The sequence below is a fragment of the Ctenopharyngodon idella genome, chromosome 21 (assembly GCF_019924925.1).
Source record: "Ctenopharyngodon idella isolate HZGC_01 chromosome 21, HZGC01, whole genome shotgun sequence".
Classification (NCBI taxonomy): Eukaryota; Metazoa; Chordata; class Actinopteri; order Cypriniformes; family Xenocyprididae; genus Ctenopharyngodon; species Ctenopharyngodon idella.
In genome coordinates, this window is record NC_067240.1 from 24,772,137 (window position 1) to 24,795,621 (window position 23,485).

The window sequence follows — 23,485 nt, forward strand, 5'->3', positions numbered from 1 at the left end:
AACTGTTGTTATATAAAAAGAAATTTACAAACAAATTCCAAACAATACAACAAATACTATAGAGACACAAATTAAATAAACTTTTTTTCCGATACAGTAGGTTTATTTACCATGTATACATTTATGTAACATCTTTTGTTGTTTTATTAACATTAATGACAAATATAGGCTACGGTCCCTTTAAGACCGAATCCATGGATACTGACACATATCCTGTTTTCACCCAAATGTTTACGTCGACTTAAGCCATAACCGACTGTATTTACGTGAGATACTCCACACGATGGACATTTTGACAACTATGTGTGCATTTGACCATTCAGGCGTGAGGAGAACTGATCGCGCGCTGTCCTGGCGCTGTCTGAGAGAACTGGGATCGCGCGCAAGAAAGAGAGAGAGCGCGTGAGAGGGAGCGCTTCTGGTCTGTGTCATTCAGCGTGATTCCGCCTATCTCGCCTTTACTAATCGATAACGAATTGTGATTGAAAGCACATTACTCACACCTGTAAGTAAATGAGGTTGTCAATCCCAAACAGTGTGAATGTAACCATACTGATTTTTGCCTACTATATAGTAGAGCTGCACGATTAATCGTTAAAAAGATTGTGATCTCGATTTAGACACCCATGCAATCTCATTCCTAAATGACAGCGATTCTCCTGTGTCTATTAAACCTTTGGCAAAATCATTCAAATCTGTGTATTTGATATATATCAGGTATGAAACAGCTTCACAAACAGTCTTTTCAACCACAGAGTATTGTTATTTCTGTGTAACAACAATTCAGATTCATTCAAAAAGGCTGATTAATCCAGCAATGAAACAATGAAACATTCATTCAAACCGATTTTTAAAAAAAATAATTCATTCAAAGTAATTAAACATTTTAAATAGACTGCAGCAATTAACATTTTGTCAGAACCTCTGGAAAATTACATGTTATTTGGTTTAGTTGTCTGTTCAGAATCGTGGGAGAATCGTGATCTCTGTTTGAAACAACAACAACAAAAAAAAATTCAATTTATCCAGAATCGTGCAGCTCTACTATATATTAAAGTATGTATATTCAGGTGCAGCCATTCCCTTTTTTATTCCTGAATGAATTAGTGTTTTTTAATGAATTGGTTAAGTGAATAATTCAAAGATAGTCACTTGTTTCATTCCTCAATGAATCAGAGTCTTTGAACAAATCAGTTGAGTTAATCATTAAATGACTCATTCATAAAGACAGCCACATGTCGCCACCTACTGTTGTAACAATGTAACCTGCAGAAAGAGTCACTGAAAAATCCCTACCACTTACGCTTACACGAAGGTCAGCGTACAGTGCGTGTGACCCAAATTTCACCATCAGAAGAGTATGCACACTGCCAGATTTTTGTAACCACACGTACTTTGTACGTGCCGGTCGCACATGCACATTTAATTTTTTTGCAGTAATTAGTTTATCCACAAGGTGGCAACCATGCCCTGGGGGTGTCGATTCACAAGGTAGTTGAAGAAAACCTGCATAAACACAACAGAGCGGAACGCATGCAAGCTACAGTGACAATAGAGGCCTATATAGATGAGAGATTGTGTGAAGAGGTTAGAAAGTAGCCTCATTTGTACAACTCTAGCATGAAAGAATACAAATATATTTACATGGGTTGTAACTCGTGGTGAGAGATTGCTCAAAACCGTGCATACGTCGAATGCCTGTGTACACGTACGAGCCAAGTGAAGTATACTTTGCAAGGCTGTGCATTCGACTGTGTGCTTATGCTAGCATACGCGTAAAAAAACGAAGTATACCCAGTGCTTAATGCACAGACTGACTGTCTGAAACAAGAAAACAAAATCCATGGACTGAAATCGAGGAGCAGATTTAATTCTATGGGGTTCAGTATAATAACAAAAATCCCAATTTTTTTTTTTTTTTTTTTTTTAGGAGAAACAAAAAAACATGCATGAGAACAACAAACGGTTCTTCTGAAATCCTTTTACAATTGGCCATTGCACCATCCTTACTTTCGGTCCCTGGAAAGTATAATTTTTTCCACTAGGCTCCTTTTCTTAGCCTAACAAAACCAAACATCCAACAGCCGACATGTTTCTTTGTCTTTGAGTGAAACACAAAGCGTACATGTTTTCCTAAAGATGTCTCAGATTCACTGTTTTATTGACAGTGACAACCCCCTCCCCCCAGCAGAAACAATTTTGCTGGGTGAATCCCCTCATGTTTGGAGTGCAGACACAGATGAAGGCAGTAAACACTCTGTAGCCCCTCATCGTTCTGGATAACAGTAGGGGCAGATGTATCCTGTGGAGTCCCTGCGAGGGATCCACCCTCACCTCCCCCTTTATCTCCTTCTCCTCTCTGCTCAGTCTGTGCAAAGTGATAAATGCCCTGATTTTCTACACACACACACATATTTGGGAGAGGATTTCAGCTCTCCATGCTCTGGTCTCCAGAGAGCTGCAGTGTTAGTTAAGGAAGAGGTGATGGAACTGCTGCCCTGAACACATTACAGCCATCTCAAGAACACTCTCCTAAATATATCCCCTATCCAGAGCCACCAGTCTAATGTATCCTCAAGAGAAAGAGAGGTGTAAATTATTGCTAAATGAATAATGGATGCAGGTTGAAATACATGGAACTGTCCCAGATTTGGTAACCCATAATATTTACATGTACAGTCTTAATCAACTTACATTTTTACTTAAAGTCAACATGAATTCAAAATTGAAATATACTTTTCTAGGTATAATTTTTTTTCAATGAGTGCCAAAAATGTAGCTGTTTTACCATTTAACAACTGTAGTGCTGTATTTTTTTTTTTTTTAATTACATACACCATTTAGGAGATCACTCAATTCACAGAAAATTTGTCATACAAATGAAATGCATAAAAACAAACTGAAATATTTTGGAGTGTGTGAACAATTCATAAATGCATGTTATTCCAATGAAAGAAATATTTTATTAAAATGTAATAATTTGCCCCACCTCTGAAATATCGGATATCACCAAGACCTCCTATTTTTCCTACGGTTTGATCAAAAGTCAAAGTCCTGCCCAGAAACCCATGCTATTGTTAAACCAGAAGTTGACATGTCGGCCAGATTGTGAAAACAACCTGTGAATGGCTTTGATTTCATGTTGCTTTAAGTGTTTTATCCTCCAGCATTCAAGACTGATCCTGGACATCTGTTCTTTTGGCAATAATTAAATGAGAACCCATAGGGCATTAACAGTTACTATAAGCTTTGGATAGTTCATTACATTTCAGTAAAGTCTGTGAATTGCATCTTCTGCTCCCTTAATGTGATTTTAAATCAACCTCCTAAGTCACCCATTACATGAGGGTCAATTCGAGCCCAGTGAAGAAAATAAAGCATCATTCTGAGATGACGGGATTAGAGTACAACTAGGGTTGAATATTGACACCTTTCTGAGTGGATGACTGCTGGGTAAATCAATATCATAATTACTGAGAAATTCTCATACAGGGAAAATCCTTTAGTACAGCCAAGTAGTTGGATGAAGGCAAAACTATATTATACTATATTTACTTGGGTCAAAAAAGGTATTTTAATTAACTGCAATTAATACATTTCAATCAATTAATTAATATTTAACAATTAAAAATTGTTATTCATGAATTACGACAGATTCAAACTTGCGTTGTCCTAATGAGAGCCACAGCTTAGTGTTTTGGAGCACCTGGTCTAACAAGACAATGTATAATTAAAACACTTCAATTACACTAACTTTTCCTCAAATGCCCCACATAAGGGAAAAACTTCAATCCACTTATTAAACTCACTCATACTCTCAAAAATTACTAAAACGTCATTCGAATTTGACAAATATCAATTTTCTTGTCCCTAATAATCAACACAATGTAGGGGAAACTGTAATATGAACTGCAGCAGTGATAAACTGTTCACTGCATCATATAATTAACAACATGAACAATCAATGTATGAATCAAACAACTGCCGATATCCATGTATGTGGTTACAGTCAAATCATTTAAAGGGGACCTATAATGCCCCTTTTATAAGAAGTAATATAAGTCTCTGGTGTTCCCAGAATGTGTCTGTGAAGTTTTAACTCAAAATACCCCACAGATCATTTATTATAGCTTGTCAAATTTGCCCCTATTTGGGTGTGAGCAAAAAAACGCAATTTTTGAGTGTGTCCCTTTAAATGCAAATGAGCTGCTGCTCCCGGCCCCCTTTCCAGAAGAGCTCGCGCTTCAGTTGCTCAACAACAACAAAGCTGGAGAATCTCACGCAGCCAAAAAAGTAAAATGTGCGCACGATTTTGCAAATCAAGGGAACAAATTAGTAAATTGTACGCACGATTTAGTTTTTTTTCCCTGCATGTCATGTGTGGGGCTCAGTACAAACCTCATAAAATCATTGAAAAGTGTAAAAAAACAAAAAAAAAAAACAAATAAAAACTAATCAATTATTTAATGTCTCTTTGGCAGCTGCCAAAAAATCCAAAGAAGAAAAAAGCCCTGTATACTCTGAAATGACAAAAAAGATCCTGCCTTGCATCAATCTATTGATTCCCAGGAGAGAATACCACAGTATCTACACAACATTAACATTTGACATTTATCAGCTGCCCCCAGCTGTAGCAGCAGGTCACCGCTGGACACGTTCCACATACACAGTGTGAATCCATGTATGTAGGAGGGTATATTCCTGTGGGTCCACACTGGCAAATGCACAGGCCTTCCTCCACTCCCACACCTCAAACAATAGCTCCATCAACAATTTGATGAGACTAAGTCTCCAAAATACTACCCAAAACCCCTACCTTGTCAGCTGTATTTGGCAAGATATGAAACTCCTTCTTCCAACCCATAATCCTCCTCTGTTGCGCTAGGAGTGCCCACTTCCACTGGGGAAGCTATGGCTGCCAAATTACAACAGAGCTTGACCTTATTTTTTTCACTTCACATGCTAGAGCCAACAGATTACTCCCTTTCTCCTTATGCTTGGGGAGACAGCATGGTTAGGAGAAGACAAGAAAAAATTAAAAATTCACATCACTCAGTACCCTTTTAGAAGGGCCGTAACCACAATAGGCATTGAGAAGACAAATCCCCCCTCCCCATATTTGACATTTTTAACGCTGCTCTCCATTGCGCACCACTCTGTTTGTTTGACAAACAGTTTAAAAAGTTACATTTTTAGGCAGCTCTGCCTCAGCAGTCTAACAGCGCTCAAACAGCTTTGAGAAGCACTGCTATAAAGTACAAATATGAGTAATATGAATGAAATTTGTACATACTACATCTGCCATGTTGTCACTGTCACATGACATTCTCAAACCCTCTCCCGTGGCCTCATGCAACAGTAAATTGTTCATTGGATGCACACTTCAGAATCTCTGTGAAAGTAGTATGTAATCCGGGCACATTTGACTTACTGTTTTTCGAATACTACTAATTCACACTTACTAATAATTTGGCGTACTGTATTTTGCATACTATATAGTATGGAAGTAGGCATATTCAGACACAGCGACTAGAAACTTCCAAGCAGGTTTCCAAGCAAAGGATTGGACATGTGGGAAGTGTTGAATTTATATGTCTATTGCCAATGGTGTTGCAAAAAGACCAGCAAGTAAACTTGATTTAAAGGGACTTTGCTTACCCTCAGAGCTGTGATGGTGGTGGGGTCCCGTATCCTACCATCTTCATCCTTCAGATTGTAGCCCTCTGGTCGTTTGTCTCGCTCACTGATTTTCCATAGTTTCACAGTTTTATCTGGGAAGAGAGATGATATGAGCGACAATGTGTAAGCAGTGTTTGTGATGTTAGTAGCACTGTACTGGCCCCTTTACAGTGGACCAGCAAAGACAGTAAACTTAGCTGGCACAACAAAATAGACAGGATCTCTCAATTAAACTGACTGGACCTTGCTGTTGCCTGTAACTGCTCTGATGTGTCCAAAAACAGGACTATAGCTTCATGAGAGCCTGGAAAACTGATAAACGTGAGCTACTTTTAATTGCCTGCAGTCACTCTTCAGGAAAAAAACAGCATAATTCTTTAACAATTAATTCTTGATTGGCTACAATGATCAACACTTCAAAAACATGTTGTAAATGGATATCTTTGATGCGTGGGAGCGTTTGAAAGCAGTATTAGGGATCCGCTGATAGATGCCTGCTTTCAAACGCTTTCAAACGTATCCGTGTAAGCTCTCTGTGAAGAGCATAAACAATGTCTATTTTGAAGCGTTGGTCATTGTAGCCAATTCACAGACATACACTATATTGCCAAAAGTTTTGGGATGCCTGCCTTTACGTGCACATGAACTTTAATGGCATCCCATTCTTAATCCGTAGGGTTTAATATGGAGTTGGCCTGCCCTTTGCAGCTATAACAGCCTCAACTCTTCTGGGAAGGCTTTCCACAAGGTTTAGGAGTGTGTTTATGGGAATTTTTTACCATTCTTCTAGAAGTGCATTTGTGAGGTCAGGCACTGATGTTGGACGAGAAGGCCTGGCTCGCAGTCCCCGCTCTAATTCATCCCAAAGGTGTTCTATCGGGTTGAGGTCAGGACTCTGTGCAGGCCAGTCAAGTTCCTCCACACCAAACTCGCTCATCCATGTCTTTATGGACCTTGCTTTGTGCACTGGTGCGCAGTCATGTTGGAACAGGGGCCATCCCCAAACTGTTCCCACAAAGTTGGGAGCATGAAATTGTCCAAAATGTCTTGGTATGCTGAAGCATTAAGAGTTCCTTTCACTGGAACTAAGGGGCCAAGCCCAACCCCTGAAAAACAACCCCACACCATAATCCCCCCTCCACCAAACTTTACACTTGGCACAATGCAGTCAGGCAAGTACCGTTCTCCTGGCAACCGCCAAACCCAGACTCGTCCATTGGATTGCCAGACAGAGAAGCGTGAAACCCATTCCATGAAGCTCTCTGTGTACTGTTCTTGAGCTAATCTGAAGGCCACATGAAGTTTGGAGGTCTGTAGCTATTGACTCTGCAGAAAGTTGGTGACTTCTGCGCACTGACCCCGCTCTGTGATTTTACGTGGCCTACCACTTTGTGGCTGAGTTGCTGTTGTTCCCAATTGCTTCCACTTTGTTATGATACCACTAACAGTTGACCGTGGAATATTTAGTAGTGAGGAATGGACTTATTGCACAGGTGGCAACTTATCACGGTACCACGTTTGAATTCACTGAGCTCCTGAGAGCGACCCGTTCTTTCACAAATGTTTATAGAAGCAGTCTGCATGCCTAGGTGCTTGATTTTATACACCTGTGGCCATGGAAGTCATTGGAACATCTGAATTCAATGCTTTGGAGGGGTGTCCCAATACTTTTGGCAATATAGTGTAGCTTAAAGTAGCATGATATTTGTTTCTTTAAAGAACACCCTTTTAATTCCAACAATTCAATATATTGTAATTTTTACTCCTAATATGTGTGCACAAACTGGATGGGTTAAATGCAGAGGACACATTCTGATTATGGGTTACTATACTTGGGTAACTTCACATGTCAGATCAGATCATATGAAGAGAACACATTGGGTTTGCTCACCATTAGTGGACAAGAGGAAATAGGCGGCATTCTGTTGAGGCAGCCAGCGGATCTTGTTGATCTTCTCCTCAATCTCTAGGCTTTTCAAGTAGTCAAATTCGGGCTCATGGCTCTGAAAGGTGCTGTAAACATTGTACTCCCCCCGACGGTGAGGCTGGTTCTTACTCTGCAATGATATAAGTTGTTTATGGTTCAAACCAAGATAATCAATAATCAAATAGGACATTCTATGTGTATGTGGTGCATTGCTTTGTTTCACTGCCTGTTTTTACAGTTTATTTCACTGCCTATTTAATGTCTATCATGTCTATTCAGCCTAAAGATTTGGCTTATATTAAGTCTATGTAGCTCTTTTACAGTCACATGTGGAATGCATGTTGATTTTTTCTTTGTTGCTGAAGGCCGTGAAATTTAAGTGAGGCAGGTCAGGATCTCAAGGCACAAAGGTGGTCTGGGTTAGAGGAATATCTCAATACCGATCAGAGCGTGGAAACCTTCAGGGTCAGTTCTCACCTTGGGAAGCGTCTAAATCAATAAGCAGAATTCAGACAGGCCGAGAGAAGACGAGGGTATTAATGGAAACAGATTTGCCCTCGGTGGGAGGGAGGGGGTTAAAGGGGGTCTGAAACAGAGTGGGGCATGAATCATGGTGTGAGGATTAACAGACACCATGAAATCTCTTTAAAGATGAAGTGAGTGTGAGACGAGGAGGGGCAAACAACGGGGTTTTCACACTTTTGTGATGAAAGACAACACAGTGAGGTGTTTTTAGATCTTTGAAGGTTTATAACTAACACATACATACACACACAGACAAAAATAAAAGTCAATAGAAGATTAGGACTACCATATTTACAAGACTGGTGTATTTATAGTCCTACTATTTTGGGAACAGTGATGACAGGATATTGGGTGTGATTATACTGTATATGCCATTTTACAACATGGCTCATCCATTTAGATTTTAGATCTGTTTTCAGATCTGTGCCAAGTGTAGTAGTGATATCCTTTAGATTTTAGATATCCCGAATTACCTCCTGCTCTCTCTGGAAGACCACCACGCGTCCACCTTTGTCCCCAGTGGCCAGGAGTTCTCCTGTCGAGTTGAACTCAACCGTGGATATGATGTCAGCTGTAAGGGAGGCGTAGAAGATGATATATTAGCATGTTTGCTTCAAAAAAATTCCATTTTATAATCTACATTAAGACAATAAGTGATATTATAAATAAATTTACATTTTTATAAATAACTTAATTTATTTATAATATCTCTGATTACTTTTGGGCCTGAATATCTCAGGGTCAAACAACTTTTGTCTATATCTATTAATTTATTTAAAAAATATATTTAAATGCCATTCTTCTATATAAAATAATACACGCTTCTACAATGAACATGTTTAATTTCTGAAATAAAATGATTATTATTATTATTATAATTTATGGGTACACGGGGAGCATAAAATCCAAAATGCCAGGGTTGTACGACTGTCCTGATACCATAATGAAGAAGAATCTCCTCGTCAAAATGAAAGACAAAGCATATGAAACCAAAATGAACACAAAGACTCCATTTATAAGAACTTGGCACATGCGTTTTAAACAAAATCCCTCAACTATGATTTCTTTGATGCGGAAAACGGAATCGCAGAATCCAGTAATAAAGTGGAATTTACTGTATAACGTGGAAAGTCACAGAATTTGGCAAAATTTGGAAGAATAAATCAAAAATTGGGCTGAACACAGTTCTGAGACCAGTCCGACCATCTCATGTCAAATGTGATGAAACACTCACCCTGCTCTCTTGAAACGCTCCCCCTGTCCATCACCATTCCATTGATATGTAAATCTCACCAAATATCACCCACCACCATTATCCCACCAAATATCATCTTCTAAAGCCAAAAAGATCCAGAGATCTTTGAAATGTGAAATAAACTCACAGAAACTCACTACGGTCTGCATACAAAAACACAGATAAGATCACGGTGACATGCAGTGGACCGACTGATTTGAGACGGACTATAATGCATTTAAATCTGTGTAAGAACTACCCAACACAGTAAAGACACATGAGAACAGACTATATGAATTAATTACAGCAAGAATTTTTTTATTTATTTATTGATTTTACTAAAAATTCACTGCCGTTTCCAGCTGTAATGAACGGTAAAATAAATAAAACGTCAACTTTTGTTCCTTTTTAAACAAATTATGATTACGAGGTAGATTACTGATTATTAAACTGGTTCGAGTCCTGCGGAACACGAGTCACTACAAAACAGATTTACATACGCAAGCAAAAATGGCATGCTTGCTTTAGCAATTGTGTTTTTATCTCAAGTTTGCTTTTGTTACCATCAATAGTGAGGTTTAGGGTAGAGTTTAGTGTACATTATTTTCAAATGCTAGCCAGCATTAACCTTTTGGCACCACTCACAGGATTTGTCATTTCTGAACTGTCGTGACATGCGACATACAACAACTGTCAGATTCACATTAATCTGTATAGGGTAAAACCGAACGTACTTCTAGCACCACTCACTGGACATTTGCAGAAAAATCACCATAGGCACATATTTCCTACGAGCATCTCCACAAAAAGTTTTTGCACAAATGTTGCAAGATGAGTTGACCACCGCAGTCCCCGTGAAATCAAAATGGAAGTTTTTTTGACTTTTAGTATGAATAAGCTTTGTTGGGCAGTAGCATCGCTAAAAATAGTGACGTTACTAAGTTAACTTACTTTCTCAATAGCTTGGTGGCATCGTTGCTGTTTTCTGAATCAAATAGCTTTTCAGTAGCGAAGCTCATTTGTTGATCAAGCAGTGGTGTAGCGTCCACACAAGCTATATTTTCCCAAGCATTTCTAAAGCTCAAGCTCAAATCGGAAATATAACTGCTAAGGATCACTGATCCTGGATCAGTAAGTGACGCCACCGCCAGACACGGACCTGTGTAGCCGACAGAAGTACTTCCGTATGATGGTGACTTCTTCATATTTTACGGCGATTGGCAACCATCTTTTTTTTTACTTGATGGCAGAGGGTGAGGACGGAGAGGAACTGTTTTATTAATCACTGAGATAGCACTGACTTGGAATGAAGCTGGTTCAATATAAAAATTACATTTTAAAAAATAGCTTAGATGTAGTAAACTACTTTTGCCATGTAACTGTAGCTTAGCTTTCTACATTTCCCAGGGGGGGTAGCTTCAGTGTAGTGAAGCTTCATTTAATGTAGAGTACCTGCTAGCTTAGCTCACAGCATTTTCCAAGTAGCTTGCCCAACACTGTGAATATGTTAGCCTTACTGTTATCTAGCTATAAGCTAGTGTGCTCCAAAACAGCAAAATTCGCATTTAAAAGATAGGCGTTCAAAACTTTCGCCAATATGAATCAACGATTTTGATGACATCACTCTGCACTTCAGCTTCTCATCAGATTTTCTGTCCAATCAAATACTCTAGAATCTGAAGCGTCCCGCCCCCTACATTATAAATAGACGCTAAAGCTACAGCTGAAATCGGTCTTGTTCACACATTTACTATTTTCTACATGGTGAATTTCACATAGTGCACTATATAGAGGATAGGGAACGATTCAGTCAGTGTAAATATGCTTTCCATTGAGGCGAATGAAGTCATGAGTCATGCGAACCGCCACAGAGCACACACGGTCTGCTCCGGTCCAGAGAAACGAGAGCACAGAGCGAATCATAAGCGCGAGTCGGGGCAGACCAAATATCATATCAGACCCATCTGAATTCTTCACAGAATTCTATATATTAAAGCGATATGGAGGAGATTAATAGGAGAAACGATTAGAAATTAGAAGAAAACTGAGGCTTCATCAAGCTCAACAGCTCTAGGCTGAGCTGTGATATAAACGAAACGTTATTGGCTATTTAAAAAAAAAAGGGAAGGAGCTGTTCGATATGTCCCGCCCTGTCTTCCTATTTCAGAGGAAATTATGTCAACACATTGAATAATGCTGCACATTTCAAGGCACTTCAGTGGGCCTTTAAATACCTAGAGTTAGGTGTTTGTCCTAGGCAACCATCACTAACACATTTAATAATCAAATTAAATCTTCTACTAAATTATCTCTACCTAGATTTTTAAAGCCTTACTGGTGTACACAACAGCTCTCTCTCAATACCCAACATGCTCTGAACTGCAAGTGACCTGGATCCAAACCTGACACTTCAAAGAGCTGCAGAGCTGGATGGCTCCCATTGTGGGATGACACTGTGTCTAATCACCAGCCCACCACCAGAAGAAAGTGGGCCAGGGTGGGACGCTTAATTAAGGCAACCCCACTAATGACAGAGCAGCAAATCGGTTTCCATTTTGGATTGTCGATATTGTCTGCATTATCTTAAACATTTATGCACATTATTTGACATGTCCGCTCTGTCCTAAAAATTTTTGCTGTGCTGGCAGAAGACTTCTACGTTAAACATTACATGATTCAATTCAGGGCTTCACAGAAAACAAAACAAAAAAATGTTTAGCATTGTGTACACGCTGTTCTTGTTGGAGAAAGATGTTTACCTCCAGCTATCTAGGTTTTCAGGAAATGTCTAGGTATCTTACCCACAGCCAAGGTCCCAAAATAACCTGTAAATTCAAGCTCTTTCTGACCTAGCTAGTGCACGACAACAGTTTTAAGATTGCAATCACACTCCCTTGCTGCCACAAAGAAATTCTTGAATGGTAAAAGACATTACAGTTCAGAGTTCATTAGCAAACACTGCTCTGACTCCCTCTGCTGTGCGAGTCCCGATCGATTCCTACCTTTGACACATCTTCCTTGGTCTTCCTCAAGGAGATGCATCTGTTTCTCTGGCTTTGAGATGTACTGTTGATATGCAATCCTTACAGCGAAAAGAAAGGGTTGTTTCTGCTGCGATAACCGCGTTTTTTCTCTCTCTCTCTCTCTGTCTCTCGATCATGCAGGTAACTCTATTTCATGGTGCATATCATCTCACATTTCGTCAGCTCTCCCCACACAATCTCAAAATGAGTCCAGCGCTCCCAAAATAATCTGCCTCAAGTCATTTGCATAAATCCCAAACAAATACAGAAGAAATGATTTGTAAATATTTGCTTTTATCCATTTCAAGGAGAGAAAGACAGAGGGAGAAGCTAGAGAGAGAGCTGGAGAGAGAAACTGACACGAAAAAAAAAGGGATTGAAAAGGCTTGTTGTTTTTTCACCCCGATACACCTCTCTGGGCTTTTATATTGTCTGGATGGTGAATTTAAGTGCAGCGTTTCCATGACAACCCTTCTTTGGACTAAAACAAGCACTGTGTGCGATTCTTGCAAAGACTTTGTTCATGCGGTGTGAACTGGCATCGCACTGACAGAATTTAGAGTAGTCGAATAAATCTTACGGAATGTCTGGGTCAAAACAAAGAAATATAAAATTATGTTTGTTAAGGAAATTAAAGCCTATTTTTAGGACCACTGAAATTTTTTGCATTGTGACATTTAAAATAATGGCAGTTAAGCACCCCACCCAATTTTTAATACTACAATTTGAATAATAATAATAAATTATGCATTATATATATATATATATATATATATATATATTTAGTACATAATGTATTATACATATTTTACATTGTAAAGGGTTTACACATTACTGTACCATTGAAATATGCCTTCAATTTATGCTGATTTAAATAAAACAAAACTGTAAATAGCAATATTTACTGTTAAACAGTAAAATACTGAATTACAATAATGACAATCTAATGAAACTGAATAATAAAACAAAATGCAAGAAATATCTAGTAAAATATATAGGTATATATACTGTATGTAAAAAAGTAAGTTGTAAAAGTATGAAAGTAATAAATATAAATCGAATTTGGATGGAAATCATGTCACAAAAAAAGGTTTAAAGGGTTAGTTCACCCAAAAATGAAAATTCTGTAATTAATTCCTCACCCTCATGTTGTTCCCCAGCCGCAAGACCTTTGCTCATCTTCAGAACACAAATTAAGGTATTTTTGATAAAAAACATATTTAAAACAGTTCATGTGACTACAGTGGTTCAACCTTAATATTATAAAGCGACGAGAATACTTTTTGTGCGCCAAAAATAACAAAATAGAGACTTTATTCCACAACATTTCCACAAAATACTGCTTCACGAAGTTTCGAAGCTTTACGAATCTCTAGTTTCGAATTAGTGGTTCAGAGCGCCAAAATCACATGATTTCAGTAAACGAGACTTTGTTACATCATAAGTGTTTTGAAACTTCAATAGTTCACGTGACTTTGGCAGCTTGATACACGATCCGAACCACTGATTCGAAACAAAAGATTCATAAAGCTTCGAAGCTTCATGAAGCAGTATTTTGAAATCGCCCATCACTAGATAATATTGAATAAAGTCGCTATTTTGTTATTTTTGGTGCACAAAAAGTATTCTCGTCGCTTCATAACATTAAGCTTGAACCACTGTAGTCACATGAACTGTTTTAAATATGTTTTAGTAACTTTCTGGGCATTGAAAAAGGGAGTGTTATTGCTGGCGACGCAGGCCTCACTGAGCCATCGGATTTTATCAAAAATATCTTAATTTGTGTCCCGAAGATGAACGAAGGTTTTATGGGTGTGGAATGACATGAGGGTGAGTAATTAATGACAGAATTTTCATTTTTGGGTGAACTAACCCTTTAATATTCTATATTAAAAAATTTAGCTTCTTTTTATTTTCATTTTTTATTCATTTTGACATTTTCTATTGATTTGTTATTCATTTTAAATATGTTTTTATGAAATGCGTGCCCTGCTCTGTTTTGCATGCATGTTTTAGATCTTTGAACAATTCATCTGTGCATATGATTCATTCTTAACAATGGTTTGATGTTGTAATGTTTAACAATAATGTCATAATTGAATTGGGATCGTGGTTTTGTTCCCAGTCGGTCCGTTCATGATTGCGTTCCGGATGGGGGGTTTGGGTGGTCCCTTGGTCCGTTCACCTGCGGTCGCACCGGTTGCACCGCCCTAAGGACAGCCCTGTTTATTGCACAAACAATGTTCTTGATCACTTCTCAGTTTGTCCACAGATCTTATGTAATTACTGGTAATAAATTAGTTAATAAGTTAGTTTAGTTAATTAATTAGTTTGAATTCCAATAGGACAAAAATGAAAGGCCTGTTATGACCTATGGTACCACAAGTAAGCAACATCTGTATGACAGATTAAAAAGCGGTCAGTCCATTGCGAGTTGCATTAAACAGCACAACCTGTTTGCATGAAAAAGAAGAGTTTAATGCCGCTCCGCTAACAGTGTAAAGCTTGGCAAACACGGGCGAAAAAGCGGAGCCATTGTGCTGTGAGTTAATGGGTGTTCTTTCAAACTGTCAGTGAACATTTGCGCCAGCACTCTTTGAGTCTTGGCTGATCACCTTATAGGACTTTGGACAATTTTTTTTTTGAAAGCACATCTAAAGAAAGTGCAACAACATTTTTTTGTAGAAGCACACCAAACAATATAAGATTAGTGACCCACTTGGACAGATGTGCCACAGAGCTCTATTAGAACACTTCATATCAAACACACACTCACCCACAATGGTAAAACAACAGCCTATGTGAAACATTTCAGAGCACACAAAGCATCATGGAGTCAAGCATTAAGGGGGTGGTGGGTTGGGGGATGGAATAATTAACATCAAAATCATATTCCGATTCCTTGCGGAAGCAGAATTTTAAATGAGTTCTCAAAGATGCAAAACATGCTGACCTAATTAGGACCCTGGAGTACACAATTTTTTCACTACTTATCTCTGCATTCTTTTTGCTTATTATAAGCAGGGTAAGGATAGTTGTGTATGAATCACGTACTTTCCATCACCAGGCAATTTCATAGGGTCTTTAAATGTGTGTTTTTGGAAGGAAGAAGTATCTAATATAATGGAGGGATGATGTGAGAAAGACAGTAATGGATAATGTGTGTAATAATAGTGGAGGAGGTTTTGGAAGGGCTGAGCGGACAGAATCACAGAGCATTGGCGTGTATTCGCGGTTAGCGGCTTGGCAGCCAAAGTGTTATTGAAAGCTGGATCCAACCATTATTAACACATTAGGAATGCGAGGAACTGAATAGGAAAGCTAATTAACGGAGTAACTCGGATGAGTGTGTGAGCTGATGGCTTTGTTCATGTGATTATGCCTGTGCAATGTCAATGAGTACAGTCAGTTCATCAAGAAAGATAAATGTTGTAATACAGAGGATTTTTTAGGAAATAAATAAAATTGGAGGCGTCATAAGTGTTTCGAAATTCCAATGGTTCACCACTGGGGGGCGTGACTTTGGCAGTTTGATACATGCTCCGAACCACTGATTCGAAACAAAAGATTAGTAAAGCTTTGAAGCTTCATGAAGCAGTGTTTTGAAATCGCCCATCACTAGATATTGCTGAATAAAGTCTTAGAAGGTAACTTTCAATGTAGGCACTATATAGCAAGGCAGTTGACTAAGTTTTGGAACAGAGCCTCTGTATTTCATTTTTCAAGGCTTGGTCTCCTCTGAAATTGGTTTGCTGAGGCATGTGCCCCCACCCCAACAATATATTCGTATGCCATATGTTGCATCAAGATTTCATTTTGCTTTTGTTATTGAAGTATGTATCTATCAATTTCAGATCAACTCTATCTCTATCAGAGTGAGAAAATAAATCAAAAAGACAGTGAAGCCCTCAAACGCAGCTGGGTCAAAGGTCACAATGATGTGCAGAAGCAGACTGTCCTCAAATGAAACCCTTTTTCTAATAACACACAGATGAATCCAGGGCTGCAATAAAACAAGCAAACCCATATAGCAGACACGGTCATCTCTCGTATGATTAAACATGAACACAGGAGATTGGCTTTGTGGCCATCTTTGACTCCCTGATTGTGGCGAGATTGGATCCCTTGATGCCTACTATGCTCAGAAGATGAAAGGCTAAAATTAGCATAGAGAGGATGCAGACAGTGCTGGATTCACAACCGTGCTAAAATCGAAATGCAGAGGGTGACCAGGACAAATGTAGGTTCCAGTATGAAAAAATGGATGAAGTGAATTATTTTCAACTTGCTTCAAAGTGTCAGAAAATCATTTAAAAAAAAAAAAAAAAAAAAAGATTCATGGGTTCAGTTTACATGCCCGCATTTCTCCAGCTCAGACTTGTTAGCATGCATATAGTTTGTGTGGATATTTAAAATGAAGAAAAGATCTAGTGAAGAACCAACATTTGCAGAAATGCTTCAAGTTTTATCATGTTTGTTAGTAATTATTTGTATTTGTATTATTTGCTTCTCTGGTAAGAGCTAAAAGAGATGAATTCAGGATTGCACAATATGATTATGGTTTCAGTGTTGTAACCAATTACAGCATTCTATGTTCATCTAATCCCATTGGTTTCTGCTTACAACTGTTTTTTGTTTGTTTGTTTGTTTGTTTTGGAGTGGTTGAGCATTGTAACCTATCATTCTTATGAGTACTGAACTGAGTTCTTTTTGCCGACTTATTGGGCTTGAACAGTCAAATACACACACTAATGTGTCAAAATGCCTGTCTTTATGAGTATAAACAGTCGTTTATGTCTTAAGTGAACATAAACAGTTGTGAAAGAAAATGCATCTGTAACAGTATATTGGATCACTGCATTAGGTCTTAAAGTGACAGCAGCCTAATAAACCTGCTGCCATCTGTGTCATTAACATAGTGGTTCTCAAACTTTTTTGGTCACATCTTTAAAAAAATCTGACACACCACTCCATCTCTGGCTACCAAATAATTTCACTAAAAATTATAAAAATGGAAATATATATATTTTTTTAATTGAATAACTTGCCATGAAATACACCTGTAATAGTTTCGCTTTGTAATGGTGAAGAGGTGCTTTTCTATGGCGAGAAACTTCTATTTCGGGGTTATTAAGATGATGCAAAGTCAACAGTCTGAAGAAGAAAGATTCAGTGAATTGGTGTTCAGTGCCAATTTCTACCTTTATAAAGGTAGAGTGCCTACTGCTACTCACGTGCTTGAACGCCGTTGCAACAGAACTCTTGGTTCTGTTGTAGTTTGTCTTATTGCTTTTAATTAGTATCAAACTGCCAAAGCACACCCCCTAGTGTGAACCATTGAAATTTCGAAACACTTATGACGTAACAAAGCCTTGTTTACTGAAATCACATGACTTTGGCAGTTTGATACATGCTCCGAACCACTGATTCGAAACAAAAGATTCGTAAAGCTTCGAAGCTTCATGAAGCAATGTTTTGAAATCGCCCATCACTAGATATTGTTGAATAAAGTCGTTTTTTTTTTTTTTTTTTTTTTTCGCTTCATAACATTAAGGTTGAACCACTGTAGCCACATTAACTGTTTTAAATACGTCTTTAGTAACTTTATGGGGATTGAAAGTGTTAATTGTCTTGCTGGAAATGCAGGCCATCGGATTTAATCAAAAATATCTTAATTTGTGTTCCGAAGATGAACGAAGGTCTTGCGGGTGTGGAACGACATGAGGGTGAGTAATTAATGACAGAATTTTCATTTTTAGGTGAACTAACCCTTTAAAGCAAAAATAACTATATCATGACATATATTGTTATTGTGAAATAAGATTACTCATACGGTGATATAAGATTTTGGTCATATCGCCCACCCAAATACCACATACAAATACCATTAAAATATCACAAATAAATGCATTTTTACATGTGCTGGTAACATAACATAAATGAGAGGAAACTCAATAATGTGCCTTTAATCGAAGCACATGCTATTCAGGTAAGTTAATTGCATAAGTGGATTTCTAGGTACAACAGACAGGCATAGGGATGACAGCTTGTAGAGTTAAATGCAATGCAAAACAACTACATGGGAAAGAGATTAGTGCTGTGAGGTATCTGAATTATGTGCGTCAGAGGGATTGAATCTGAGATAATCGTACCGGGTGTGCCTGACCCTGTTTCAAAGACACTAGTGAAAGGCTATGAACCGTACTTAATATAAAACCTCTTGAAATATATCCTAATAGACTCATTAACTCATTTAAAGGCACTGCCTTCACAGACAGATAATATCCTGCATGAATCACAATAGGGCCATCACAGAAGTTACCCTTGTTTCCTGTTGTGTTGATCTGCTGCACTAAGTAGCTTAGACAAACGTTTCTAATCTTGCGTTTCGTGAGCAACAAACAGTCGTCCAAATTTCTCTCTGGAGATATAAATAACTGACCTGCACTAGCCTGTGGCCATGTCACAGATCACCAGAGGCACGTATCCGTCTGGACAAAAGGATAGCAGAAGCGTGGATAGATCTCCCAGCTCCTGGGGCAGATCCATCTCACTAGTCAGTGATCCTCTGTCCAAGACAGGGATGGTAACGTCTGTGCGGTCATTTAAAAATGCAAATTAATTTTTTCATTATCACTATTTAACTATTAGGCCTCACACCCAAAGTGTGCGAACATAAAGCTGCCTCTTAGTACTAAATTGAGTTATTTTTTGCTGCTTATTGCGTTTAAACAGTCAAATATACACACAAAGTAATATCAAAATGCCGGTGTTGGTGTATATTCATGTTATGTTTTAAGTGAACGTAAACAGTTGAGAAAGAAAGCGCATGTGTAACAGTATATTGGATCCGTGCACCAGGTCTTAAAGTGACAGCAGCCTAATGTACCTGCTGCCAAATTAGGAGATAATATTAAAAATATCTATATGGCAGTTTTTCTCTAAGGCATCGATGTCAAAATTGTAAAAAATGCTGAGTGGCTAGTAACTTTAGAAAACCACTAGCCACAGTAGCTGGTGTGCAAAAAAATTAATGTCAAGCCATGGTTACCATACTTGGCCTTCACGTGTCACTTTCAATTTCAAAACATCAATGCCCTTCGATGGTTTTTGTGTGCCCAGCAAGACATTTTTCTACAAAGCCTATGCACAACAATGTTGTTCAAGCAAGTTATGTGGTGAGCGAGCTAACTGGTAAGAAGCTGAACTCTTAACCAGAGGGAGCATTTGTAAACGTGACTAGCAAAACCCAAATTAAAATTGTTCCAGTTTTAGTTAACGATGATAATTCTGGTTCGTGAAACTCATTTCAGCCATGGAAAACTGGAGCTGCCATGTGAAAAGTCGGCATTAAACGAAAACTGGAACTGACTTTTCTTTCCTATTGTGGCTATCAAGGGGGAGGAATATAAGAAAAAAGAAATTCTTGACATTGCTGTGCCAAATTATTTCATGAATCAGAGATCTGGTGTACCATTCTGAAGTGCTATAGATGAGCAGTGGTGAACATGGTGATGAGGTTTTATTAACGGAGTATATAAATTAAAGGTGCAATAGGTGATTCTCTACAGAAACATTTTTTGTTATACTGGTTGAAAGTCTTCTCATATCCTGATAGCAATCACTATGTTAAACAGTCTAAATGTAATTTTTATAAATATATATATCGTCTGTGGAAGGCGTAAGACCATAAAATGTTCATCCAATCTTTATATTCGGTCCAAATGAAATAATACAATGTCCTACCTGCCTGTCAACATATGTTTTTACATACCCTCACGCACCCTGTTCGCGCAGACATCGTACGTCATCAGCGCATTTCATGCTATGCAATGTACAAGCTGTTCACATCCTCAGACTCAGAATTATGCGTTTCCATGTCAACAGTAATCAACACCGAAATGAATCTGCAGCAGTCAGGTACAGGTACAAGTTGTTCACATTCATTATTATTGTAATGTTATGTGCTTTGAGACATGAGGTAGTTTAAAGGGATAGTTCACTCAAAAATGAAAATTCTGTCATCATTTACTCACCCTCAAGTTGCTCCAAACCTGTAAAAATTTCTTTGTTCTGTTGAACACAAAGAAAGATATTTTGAAGAAAGTTTGTAATCAGCACCATTGACTTCCATAGTAGGAAAAAAAAATACTATGGAAGTCAATGGTGCCCCAGAACTGTTCAGTTTCCCACATTCTTTAAAACATCTTTTGTGTTCAACATAACAAAAAAATTATACAAGTTTGGAACAAACTGAGGGTGAGTAAATGATGACAGAATTTTCATTTTTGGGTGAACTAACCCTTTAACGCCGTCTCTTGTGATGCATTGCAGAGAGCAGCTGTGTGTGTGTGCGTTCATGTGTTCTGGAGGAGGCGTGGCTTTGGAGATGCTCTGAAGGGACAGTGGGATCTTATGATTTGAAAGCTAGCTTGCTATTGCTAGCCTCTCTGAAAATGTTCTACTGCACCTTTAATGGGTTCATAACAAACCTGTCGCACGACTTGAAAAAAGTAAGTAGGTCTGTAATTTGGCCTTCTTAAATTGAAGTACCTTTCAAATATCCCAATCAATTTTTTTAACTTACTAGAAACTTACTAGTAAAATCATTTATTGCTGTTTATGCATCAGTAAATCAAGCTAGTGACTAAACGGACAACTTCACATTGTTTCTCTTAGTAGCATGAAAATAATCTGTTATTTAAATTGTGATTAAATTATATACAGAAAGCGATCAAATAACGCTCCCTTTATAATTGCTGGAGCTGTCAATCACACAGCGTGAGTTTATCAGTGACTGAGTTCTGGACTCTCGCCAAAACTCCCTTTATAATCAATGAAGCTGTCTACGCTGAACAATGATGTTAGCCAATCACAGCAGTGGGCAATTACACTGAAGTCTTACAGAAGACACGCTCCTTCCAACAGAGCCTTCAAATAATAGGGCTAAAATCAGGATAGAAAATGGCCTTTTATTTCTAAATTATGACAATTTTTGATGTTAAAATTATACTAACATTATAAGTGCACCTCAGGAAACATTATAAAATAATAATAATAATAATAAAAAAAATACAGTTAATGACCCCTATAAAATAAAACACTCACACTAAAAAAAAATAGGAATAGGACAAGATGTAATATCTACAGTATGCCCTAAAACATTTGTTGACATTTTCAAAATCTAAAACCACCCTATTAATAATGCCGATTAACAATGTAGTAAAATTCTAAAGCAAAGAATAAAAACTAAAAATCTAAATCCATCGAGCTGCCTCCTGTCTGCCTACAATCTACCTCCTGCCTTTCACTCTTTTTCTTAAACTGTACTGTGAGCAGATTTACTTCGGGAATAATGAATATGCCTCCAGGGGCAGAAGCTAAAATATTTCGTTTCATGAATAAATTGAATGGAGTAGCCAGGGGGTGTTTGGCTTGGCAGCAACGCTTACCGGGAACCAGTCAATAACAAACGGGACCCGCTCTGCATCTAATGATCCAGAGAGATTACATGCAAACTGTGACAGAGCAGCAGACTGCTGGAGTTTGCTTTCTCTTTACCCACAATGCACCCCTCTGTTAGAGAGGTCAGAGAGCTAAGAGAATGATCATTTAGAGTTCAGGGCAAAGAAATAGAGATGCTAAAATTAGAAATTCAAGATTTGGGTTATGGCTTTCAAGGAAGGAATATAAGAGAAAGCAAATTGTTCCATTCATCACATCATCAGTAACATATAATGACAGTTTTCTGATAGAGACAGGATCATAAATAAGCTGAAACAAAACCACAAAAAATTAAAGTAAATTAATTCTTGGATTAAAGGCACAATATGTAATTTTTCGCCGCTAAAGGCTGCTTATTTAAAACAAAGGCATAGCTAGATGACGGCTTGATGACGCGGAATTACGGGAGGTGATGTCTTCACGTCTACAACCAGTGGAAAAGAATCCGATGTGACTCGGGCATAAATCATATTCATAGATAAGCCAATGTATTAAAGATTTATTAACTTTACTGTAGTATGAAGCAGGGTGAAAACCGCTGGAGTGGAACGAGGCCGCTGGAGCGATTGCTGATGAGAGACGAGCGTGACACACGGCTCGAGAGCAGTGAAGCTTTTATTATGCCGCAAACGAGCGCTTCCACTTCTTCCGGTCATGAGTATGTGGGGTAACGCATCGCTGTTTATCGTATTAGATACATTTGTGTGTTTAAAGTTATTATAGTGCTACTCTGTGCATTCGCTCGGCAGCTACTATGAGACACTTGTTGCACACTGAAGTAAGCTAGATCAATATTAGGCATGGTAAAACATGGTATTCGCGGTACATTAAGAAAACTAGATTAAAACAATAAGACTTACTGTGTTGAGCTATATAACAATTAGTTTTCTGTATCCAAACAGTTGCTCACCTGTCTAATAAAACACATAATATATTAAAGTGTCTTTGGTGTTTCCATGGTTCCTACAAAATAAAACCGGAAATCGAGGGTAAGGCAGGTATGATGTCATTGATAGGTGACGCACGGACACGGTCCGTGTCCTGGTTAAAATTGCTTATTTCTCTGGATTTAAACATTCTTGGAAACAATTAGGATAAGTGGGATAAGTCAACAAAATATGTAACATTCTTCTAGTGGTTTTTGGTGATTTCAATCCAAAAATCTTACATTTGAAAATGAACTTAACTTATGATGGCAATGCAATACTATGGAAGCTAATTTCCGCCAAGTGAGAAAAAAATCATGCTTTGGTAAATCATAATTAAGAGATAAAAGTCTGAATTAAGTCATAATTGTGATACAAAAGTCTAAAATATAACATACTAAGTCATAACTATGAGATAAAAAAGTCTAAGTTATGAGATAATTATAATTATATCATAATTATGATTTATGTATTATGACATAAAAAGTTGATTTTTACTTTTGTCAAAAAATTATGAATTTTTGTAATAATTTCGTAATAACGTAGTGGAAATCAGCTTACAATAAAGGACTTTTTTTTAACTTAATTAAAAAAAATTAACTGATCTCAAAACTGTCACTGTTTTGTAAATAGTTGCTTTGATAACAGCATCATCAAACCAGTATTT

General features: G+C 37.8%; 1 protein-coding gene across 3 annotated transcripts in view; it reads right to left on the reverse strand.

The window, feature by feature from the left end:
- Positions 1 to 23,485, reverse strand: part of ppp2r2bb (protein phosphatase 2, regulatory subunit B, beta b) — an 80,912-nt gene that overhangs the window by 12,520 nt on the left and 44,907 nt on the right. For 2 of the 3 annotated variants that reach the window (XM_051877368.1, XM_051877370.1), the window contains exons 2-4: positions 8,605 to 8,702; positions 7,571 to 7,736; positions 5,659 to 5,771 (exon numbers count right to left, since the gene is read on the reverse strand). In XM_051877368.1, coding sequence (XP_051733328.1) covers positions 5,659 to 5,771; positions 7,571 to 7,736; positions 8,605 to 8,702 — 377 coding nt within the window. Of the gene's footprint in view, positions 1 to 5,658; positions 5,772 to 7,570; positions 7,737 to 8,604; positions 8,703 to 12,367; positions 12,725 to 23,485 lie in introns of those variants that run through there. The other variant, XM_051877371.1, reaches the window with a different exon arrangement.